The sequence below is a fragment of the Cucurbita moschata genome, unplaced genomic scaffold, assembly GCF_002738365.1.
Source record: "Cucurbita moschata cultivar Rifu unplaced genomic scaffold, Cmos_1.0 Cmo_Scf00013, whole genome shotgun sequence".
Classification (NCBI taxonomy): Eukaryota; Viridiplantae; Streptophyta; class Magnoliopsida; order Cucurbitales; family Cucurbitaceae; genus Cucurbita; species Cucurbita moschata.
In genome coordinates, this window is record NW_019268529.1 from 262489 (window position 1) to 272397 (window position 9909).

A 9909-nucleotide genomic window follows, 5' to 3' on the forward strand; every position below is an offset into this window, starting at 1 on the left:
TACTGAAATTAATGCCAAATATTTATTTATCAAAGTTTTGCATGGATATGTTAGGTATTAAAATATTATGCCCAAAGGATTGATTGCCACAATATCTATATTTGTTAGGATTCTGATGGGAAATGGAACCAAGATGTCACATGGGCTGCCTTTGTGTTTGTTTGTTTCCAGGTTACCCAATAATTAATTAAAAATGTTGTATTATTCTCACCAACATTTCATTACTTCTATTACTATTAGTTTCTTGTAAATCCTAAATTAAATAAAACAAAATAATGATAATAATATTTTCATGCACCCAAAATTAAATTTTCTACAAAAGAGAATCTTCGTCGGTACTCATCACATGTCATCTAACATGAATAAAGTGCAATTTATGCTATTAATTCCTATAATTTAAAATCTCTAAATAAAATATACAAGAATTTAATACAACCTTCACTTTCAATTTTGCATACAATAGATTGTAATTCTTAAAAATCATCAAATAAATCAGACCCATTTGGCACAAAATTGAAGGTTATGAAACATTATATACTAAATTTAAAGATTAAAATCCTATTATACACACACAAATATTAATTTGAAGCTTATAATTCAACCTCAAATCTATTTAGTCATCAAATATTAAAAAATAAACTAATAGAAATAGACAAGACAAAAAAGTAAGTCCGGACTTTTTTTAATTAGTAAAGACAAGTTATATTCTATAAAAAGGAACAAAAACAAATGGGATCCTCAATTGGTGCGTTATACACGTAACGCGAAAGGAATCTTTTAAAGGCAACTATCCGCACGTGTGGCATGCTTGGTAGTTCTTTGTATTTGGCCCAATTTATCTCACATGAATGTAATGCCTTGTCCATGTGGGACCCTCCATGCTCATCGATAAATAGGCATTTTGTAAAATAAACAAATAAGGAAAAGAAAGTCCACATATGCCAAAAATCTAGTAATGGGTTGTTGACTGTGGACTTTCGCCAATGAATGTAGCTTTGTTATATAACCATTTGTCTAATCTAAGCTCAGTGTGAGAAACCAAACTGCTGCTATTTCCTCCTTCCATCTCAATAGTCAAAGGCCTATTGATTATGATCAATCGAGTTGACATTTACAACACGACTTATTGATATGGGATATTTACGTGGGAGGGGGTGAAATTAATGTCATTCAACTCCAGACATAGTCTTGACTCAGGGTGATGATAAATGATGGGCTCAAACAATTGTTGCTATTTCCTCTATCCATCTCAATAGTCAAGGGCCTATCGATTAGATCAATCGAGTTTTGACATCTATCACACGACTTAATAATATGGGATATTTACTGAGGGATGGGGTGAAATTAATGTCATTCATCTCCCAGGGTGATGATAAATGATTGGCTCAGAGGATAGTCAAATGTTTCCATTTTTTGTCAAGAAGAAAACTTAATCTATCAACAGCTAATCTAGTTTGAGAATTCCTTAAAATAAGCTCAAAGTGTTATGACTACTGTATTGACTGGCATGTTCCCAAAACAAGTTCACAAAAAGACGTTGCTCAAGAAGCATGAGAATTTAATATGAAGCTGACTAATAATGCAATAAAATATGAGAAAGAAAAATCAAGAATTCAGCTGAACAAGGTACACCAGAAAAGTTTATTGAGATATGAGGCATACCTTCGTGCTTGGTTTTATCTTCATTGCCTTACTGCAAGCATCAAAACGAGATAAAAAAAAGGGTTGATTAGTAAAGTCAAACCCTGCATCACAACATTATCATACTTTCCTTTAAATGGAAGCTAAAATGTTATAAGAAATCTCAAGATAAGCTCACCTTTGGATCCCAAGGCGCCCTTTGATTGTATAAGAAGATCATATGAAAAGGAACTAGAGTAACTTGAAAGTCATCTCTATTGTATCTATTGGGGTAGAGCCCAACATTAGCTAATGATTAAATCTGCCTTTATTAAACACATAATCTATCATAGAGCATTTGCTTGTAATACTATTTAGGGAAAGCTAATTTATTTGACTAATGTAAACTTTGACGAGATAGGTCTGAGTTGCATCTTTTCTAGTATGTAACTTATGTCATAGTAAATCTGGATGGCTACTCATTGAAGCTTCTGAAAAAAGATCCCTGGTTGCCAGAAATTTGGCTTTAATTGCAAATACATGTTCTCGAATCTATTGTTGGATAAATTCCTCAATCCATGTGAAAAAGCTGAGAACTCTAATGATCAGTAATGAACTTATCGCCCTTGGCAGCTTGTAGCATCAACTTGTAGAGAAAAAATCCACCATGATGGCAGCCTGGCATTCTGGACGTCATGTTCTCTATATCAATCTGAAACAGGTGAACTCATAAATCTGAAAATCTTAATAAATAAACAAGTAAATAATGTTTAATTGTGCTCATAATTCTTGCGTCTTTCTTTTATAATCCTAGCCAAAAGTTGTGCACCAAGTAATATCTATAATGCGAAAGAAAGACTGTCAAATTATGATCCTAGCCAAAAGTTATTATCCAGGGAAAGCATCAATATATGCATCTAAATTTCAACAAGAACGATTGAATTGCACCCTATTCTAGCCTAGTACTTTCTAATCCTTGCCTAGAAATGATGCACCAAACCGAACCTTGTTTCTATGTTGTGGCGAACTATTTGAAATTCAACAACTAGCTTTGTAATTTTTTTAGATTTGACAAGGCGAATGTAGTCTTGATTGAACAATCTTTTTCACGGTTGCATCACTATGAATTCAACCGTAGCCTTTTGGGGTTGAATAGGAGAATTGTACGTCACCTGGTAGTTTCTAGATCTTCTCTGTTCGTTCAATGGTATCAGACTCAGACTCAGACTTGGAAAGAAGCAATGTAGTACTCTCTTCGTTTATACCTTGGCATGTCTCATCGTTGAAAGAATCAACTAATTAATATGTGGAGTGATTTCAAGTAGCCCTTATGTGTCCCATCAAAGTTATTATGTTTCAACTTCTATACAACATGTCTCCCTTCACCTCAAATCTGTCATGGTCAGTCATCTTCACTTCTATCCTTCATCAACCAATTCTTGCTGGAACGTTGAGCCATTTTGACTGATCTTCAAGTATAATTAACTTGAGCTCAACCACTAATGGAAGCTTCAATAAGTAAATGTTGAAGGGAAGTGGATTTTTAAGCTAGGGGACATGGCGTTTTTTTAAACTACAACCATATTGACTTGAGCGTATCAGCTTGGTGATCTACAAAGTTGGAATCAAGAAATTCTAGTCCTTTACTAGTTTTGGAAAGGATTGGAAAGGTAGCCTTTAAACTTGACCTACCTACAACAGCGGGGAACCAGTGCACCTTCCATGTTTCACAGCTATAACTCACCATGGGCACCAACTTGAACCCAACACTATTAACCCTCAGCCTGATTCAGTTCAGAGCCGTGGTCCCATGAATCTGCCACTGTGATGTTTGTATTGTGGGATAGACCGAGGAGCCTAACATATCAGCAAGGAAGCCCTTGTATTGAATTACTTAGGCTCAAAAAATGCTACGCGGGTCATTCATACAGGCAAGAATATGAGTGACGTATACGCTTTAGAAGAAGGGATGGGAGTCTTTTCCTTAAATAAATTCTGTTAACAACAAAATGAAGCAGTAGGGACACAAGAAGGGGAAATAGGGGCATGAAGATGCCAAGAGGGTGATGTAAAGGAGAGGAGTCAGTTGTATTAGGGACTTCTAGCTTCATTTTGGAGAGCAAAAGGCCCTTAACATGTCTGGTAGTTTTGCAATTCTTCTTTGTTAATTAAATATTGTTATTGAATTCACTTTTCAAGCTCATCACAATTCAGATGTGTTTCGGTCTCAGTAAATGGATACACTGATAGAAAAAAAATTGTACTAACCAATGGAACTGTATAAAGTTGAGTGGACTCGTAGCCATCTTGTGCACTGGTATACAAATCTTGAATTTCCACAGACTCCAGACTGCACTTCATGAAGAAAAAAGCAGCTGGTCTAACATTTAGTTCTCTGCGGGATATACCAATAAAAACTGGGTTTCTCTGCGTAAGTTATAAGAAGAGCATATTACAAAAAGAAAAAAAAAACTTCGAAAAGCAATTAATTGACTTGCGCCATCACAACAGATAGCTCCTCCCACTAATAAAGATTAGGAGCCTCTTAGACAAAATATATCATCTAAACTTGTAATTGAGCAGATAACATGAGTTGAGAAAGGGACTAAAATTTGGACCGCTAGACTAATAAAAACTACAGAAAGTGACGGGGCTTGTAACTATGTTATTACCATCACACATTTAAATTGATGAAATAAACTCTTACCAGCTTTTCTTATAAAAATAGAAAATTTCATAAAATATAAAACCAAAAAAGAAGATACACGGATAACTTAAATGATAGAAGAAACCAAGCACCCTACTCATCATCAGAGAGACGAAGGGATTAACATACAAGGGATTCTGGCGGTACTCCAATTTCTTCCACAACTTCACGAATAATGCTGTCAAACATCTCCTGTGAAACCTTTCCGTTAATGGTATTGGAATCTTCAAAACCCTTCACATGGTCATGACATTCTATCCCAAGCTCTTGAGGCTGCAGATATTGGACATTTTGTCACTGGAAAGTAGATGGGCAGGCACTGCAACAATTTTCAACGGAGGCAGAAAAAAAAAAAGAAACAAATAAACAAAGATTGTGTGCATACAAATATATATACACTGCTTTGACTAATTGAATATCTTTAGTGTATGTGTAAACAAAAAATTGGACCAAATAACGAAGCCCAATGATCTGCTTGTTTTGAGGACAATGGCCATATTCAGAACTCAGCACTATAAACAATCCAAAAGATTAAAAACTGTAAACATGACAATGAAACACTGAAATTACAAAGGATATACCTCAGGATGACCTCCTGGAAATACAAAGTGACCTGGAAATTCACCTACATTATTACTTCTTTGCAACAAAACTATTTTTCCATCTGATGTCTCCACAATAGCACCATTACCCAGAGGACTTGAGGTGTGCCGACATCGAATACAGTCGTCTGAAGGGAAAAAATTGTGAAAGAAAATTAGTTGCAAATAATCCTACCATTTCAATGGGTTGTGAATTAATTTCCAGAGGATATGCATTCTCGGTCGTTGAGTTTCTAGTATCCAGTGTTTCAAGCAATGAATAAGGATACAGCAACACTAACTCTAGCATAAACGGTTTGCAAGAACTTAGCAATGTTCAATAAATGGATCTTGTTTCCAATTCTAAAATCATGGAGAGTTACCTTCTGCTGGAACAAGGAATTTTTCCCACAATGGGCTTAAGTTTGTTCCCACAAAAGTCCTAATAAAAGGAATATGAGAGAAAATTGTTAGTAGACAAAACTGACTTCAATAATCACCATGTTCAAATTAGTATCATGCCCTTTTCTACTAGCCACTATTAAAAATAAATTCACATATTTGTTTGATCGATATAATTGCAAATAAATTTGCTAAAAAAAATGGAATTCTAATTGTTGAAAATAACATAATTATCAATCATATAAGGAACTAAATAACTTGAGAAAGCTACTTCGATAATGGTAGGAAAATAATATTCTTGAAGGTGGAGAAAAAATATAGGTCTCAGACAAGGAAAAAAAAAAAGGAAAGAAAGAAGACTTCCTTTTCTAGAGAAAAGTAATGCATGAGTTCAACTTCCAATATATTAACAATGGGAAGATTGCCAATGGGACATCACACTTTCCTTCCATTACAATAACTTCTCGGATACTTATCAGAAAAAACATATAGACATAATTCCTAGGAAATCAAAGCTCTTGAAGGACATCAAGCATTAATATGAAAGATAAGGGTACAAAATGAAAAGTCCAAACAAATTTTAAAATGTTAATACTCATCAAATCCTATAAATTTTGTGAATATATAAATGTAACAGAGATGGAGAAAGACCTATAATCTGTCAAACCTAAGTTGAGGCATACATGGGAATCTTCATTTGAACTTCCTCCTTCACTATGCAATGTTGATCCTCCATACTGAAAATCAATTGGAAAGAGTATATATAGTTGATACCCTATTACCATAAGAAAAAAAAAAGCAAAAGAAGGTCTAATACATCTGAAAAGAGGAGATAAAATGATGGACTAATAGACTAATACTAAACGTTACATCACATTCATCAGCTCAAGGAGAAGTTTGAATACATTCACATCCATTACAGGAAATATATATATATATATATATAAAGGAAAAAAAATGAAGACACCCGATTAAATAGGAAAAGAGACAAGGCAACACAAGTAGTATTGACATTCTCAAGCAGACAGATGAAACAAGATTTAGATACAGACGAATACCAAACATGATTGAAACAAGTGTTAGTTAAGTGGTTTGCGATTACTTCTAAATAATCTCGATTAAAAAGTAGCTTCAATGCAGACAATTTCATATGTCGCAGAACAGTGATATTACATAAATTATGAATCATGTAATCTATCTAATTGTCGGAAACATATAAAAAAAAACTAGTTAAAGCACAAACAAAATAATGCAGATAGGCTTAACTCAAAATAAAAACACGTACTCTGAACTTTCTCCCATTGAATAACGATGAGTTTGTCTGAAGCCGTTGGTTCCAAATCTACGAGCAAAAAGATTAGAAACAATGTTAGGAGGAAAAGAGAACTGAAAACTATATCCACATAGTATGTTTCCCAAAAATTTGAGCAACGATAAACTTCTTGGAACCTTCAAAAGAATATATAAACCATGTTTTTTATACGAACAGGATTCACTTGCCTACAAGACAAACAACTCCTAATCGACGAAACAAATGTAGCGTTTTAGAATATGTAAACACTGGAACAGAACAACTTAAATGCTTCCAAAATCAAGATTGAATCGATTTAACAATTTCAATAGCCTTGTAAACAAATTATCTCCCTAGCAGTGGCTCAAAACGAAATTTCTAAAGCTATAGCATAAGAATATTTATAATAAAACGAACAAGAAAAAAATCCAGCGTCTCACCTCGGAAATGGAATCCTCCAAGCTAGAATCGAGATGCGGAATCCTATCGTACCTCTCGCCAAACGCTACAGAAACCTATCAATTGAGAATTACAAATGTGAATCAGAAATTCAATTACGACTGTGCATATGGATCAGAAAAGATATAATAATGCATGGATTCGGAGAAAGAGAGCGGTAAGTAGAGGACCTGTGATGGAGGAAGACCAGATGGACATGCGATCAGAATCTTGAACGGGGAGCATGGATCATCTGCCTTCTCCATGCTAGGGGCGCACTGCAGATCACCTGCTTGATGATATTTTCAAAGGAAAAGAAAACAGTGCTAGTAGTACGATGTTGGTCGACAAATACAGTCTTGGGAAATAAAGGGGCGCGGGGACGGGAACTTCTCCGCTCTTGTTTCCATTTCTCTTATTCCAAAATTTTGTTTAAATTAATATTATTATTTATAAATTCATAAATTTGTTTAAAAAATAATTTAAAAGAGTACCATTTATGATTTATGATATTGTCCAATCTGAGCCATAAATCTAAAGACTTCAGACCAAAAAGATACTATTCTTTGATTATAAATCATAATCATTCCTTCTCTGAGTTAATGTGAGATTAAATCTATTACATTTTAAAATATTCTTTAAAAATTATTTGAAATTTGAAATTTTTATTAATATTTGAAATTTTTTTAAAACTTAAAAAATAAGTTTTAAAATATTATTATATTATCATACAATTCGTACTACCAATTCAAGTGAATCCTACCCATAAACTTTCAAATATATATCTATTATATATCTATTAATATATTTCATGTGCAGTTAATCATTAAAAATTTAAATAAGATAAATAATACCATTTCAAATAAGCTTAGTATTTAAACCTCTAGTTTATTATCAAAATTTCTCAAAATTTCTCAATATTTTCGCTTTCACCTATTACATGTAGTATATGTTAGGAGGAGATTTACATGCCTTTATAAAAAATGGTCTATTTCCATCTTTAGCTAGTGCAGTGTAACGCCTCTAATTTTCTCTAACCTAATTAGCAACGTTACCTTATCCTTGCATAATCGACAGAACAAGAGTTCACATAAGACAGTCTCAATAACGACAATTCGTTCATTATTATAAGCAGTTCATACCTCGGGAAATCGATAACAACAGCCTAGCCTAGAAATAATTAACAGAGAACTAGAGGAACAATTGCAATAACTATGAATCCACAAGAATCCAACAAGACGCCTACGACACTACAAACCCTCCTCAAGATTTCCATGGCCTTCGCAGCATCCACCATCAGCCGTACATGGGAGCCTTGCCCTTACCTGAAAATATGGGTAGCACGTGGCTTGAGTATTATATGAAATACCGAGTAAGTCGCCCCACTGTTGGGGTTAAGCATATAATCATACATCAGGATACAAGCAGTCGCACACAATACGCATTCATGTCGCACATATTACACACCTACATGAGCACAAGTGTCAAAAGAAAGAAACTGAGAGAGGGGTCTGCCTTCCATTCCTTCCCATGGCCTTAGGCCCTTGCTTTGTCTGGGCGGGGGTGGATGCAGGGTACTCATGGCCCACGTGCGTGACTATGGGCCCACCAGGCATGTTCGCATGCGAACTCCCTAGGCCTGGCTTGGTCGGGTATGTATGACATACAATACCAGACGTCACGGAAAAGGAGGGCCTGCATGATATCGTGGCGAACACAATATCGAATATACGCGTCCATACCATCAGTAGCATAACGGGGGAGTGCCCCACATACATAACCATAGCGTGCATAAGATTCTTAAGGTTTACCCCCATGGCATTACACATACAACATTCCATCCCTTCACCGCATTACATAGCATAACTGGGTCAAACATCGAGTAAGCATATCATAGCATACTAGTCATCACATTCATGGCATGCGGGGTTCTCATTACAATCATGACATGTCAATCAAGCTCATACATACAGGGTAGCAAACTGTGTCACAAACGTCATATACATAAACATGGCATACATAGCATTTTACTGCAAGAATCACATACATAAACATGGCATACATAGCATTTCACTGCAAGAAACATCTAACCTAGCATACATCAACAACACACATGGTGCATGCAAGGGCCACAGGGCAACATACATACATAACTAACACCAACAGTAAGGTTACTTACCTCCTTGGCCTTGGTCGAAGTCACCCACAATGCTAACTCCGGCGCCTAACTACCTCCTATAAGATAACATGATACACTTAGAGCCCTTTCACAACTAGCTCTTATGCCTAGCTACCAAGGTACGTCCCTATCGCAAGCTATTTTGTCAAAATGGAGTTATACTGATCTCCGATGGTTGAAACAAGGGTGGGAATGGCTCTAGAAGGGTCGAAAACCTAGAAATCGGTATACTACTCGGATGTCGAGCCGCCGAGCCGCACTGCCAAGTCGAACCCAACCGAGCCGGGAGGGCATAGAGCCGCCGATGGAGCTGAAACCGACAGGCTGCGAAGAACATTGCCCGTGCAGGGTTTCTGGGCGTGCCTCTGGTTTGGACCGAAAGGGAACGAGGCCCAGTGGTGGTGTCCGAGCGCGGCCTGCGAGATGCGGGCTGCACATTGGCCGAGACGACTCGCGGAATGCCGAGGGTCGACCCATGCCTATCGCTTCGTCTTCCTCACCTGAAAGCCTCGACAGCCCTAATCGCGGAGCTTGGCTACTGTCGCCTGTGGAAGCATCGTCGTTCGTCCATCTCCGGTGGCGCGTCTGCCTCTCCTTGCCCCGACGTACACTGGCGTCTGCTCCTACCTAAAGGAGGTGGCCACTGCGACCCTAGGGTTTAAGGGGGTCTGAGTGAATCCCGCCGAGCGCC

The 9909-nt window shown here is 36.5% G+C and overlaps 1 protein-coding gene across 2 annotated transcripts; it reads right to left on the reverse strand.

Moving 5' to 3' along the window:
- Positions 1 to 1557: 1557 nt before the first annotated feature.
- LOC111450973 (nudix hydrolase 9) lies at positions 1558 to 7436 on the reverse strand. 2 transcript variants are annotated; one of them, XR_002711908.1, is made up of 10 exons: positions 7231 to 7436; positions 7042 to 7116; positions 6596 to 6652; positions 5962 to 6047; positions 5292 to 5350; positions 4909 to 5057; positions 4457 to 4600; positions 3889 to 4047; positions 1820 to 2332; positions 1558 to 1693 (listed from the first exon to the last, which is right to left on the reverse strand). XR_002711908.1 is itself a non-coding variant. In XM_023091178.1 (9 exons), the coding sequence occupies exons 1-9, from the start codon at positions 7303 to 7305 to the stop codon at positions 2219 to 2221; spliced, it is 918 nt and encodes a 305-aa protein (XP_022946946.1). In that variant the 5' UTR covers positions 7306 to 7436; the 3' UTR covers positions 1558 to 2218. The 2 variants fall into 2 exon arrangements, 1 of the variants encoding a protein (XP_022946946.1); XM_023091178.1 differs by having other exon boundaries at positions 1558 to 2332.
- Between the last annotated feature and the right edge of the window lie 2473 nt (positions 7437 to 9909).

What these genes read in the sequence shown, in the direction of transcription:
- LOC111450973 (XM_023091178.1), bottom strand. Translation starts at nt 7,305, where the DNA reads ATGGAGAAGGCAGATGATCCATGCTCCCCGTTCAAGATTCTGATCGCA. An exon ending in TCAATGGGAGAAAGTTCAGA is followed by an intron (nt 6,048 to 6,595) that starts GTACGTGTTTTT and finishes ATTGATTTTCAG; the next exon opens with TATGGAGGATCAACATTGCA. An exon ending in AACTTTATACAGTTCCATTG is followed by an intron (nt 2,333 to 3,888) that starts GTTAGTACAATT and finishes CACCTGTTTCAG; the next exon opens with ATTGATATAGAGAACATGAC.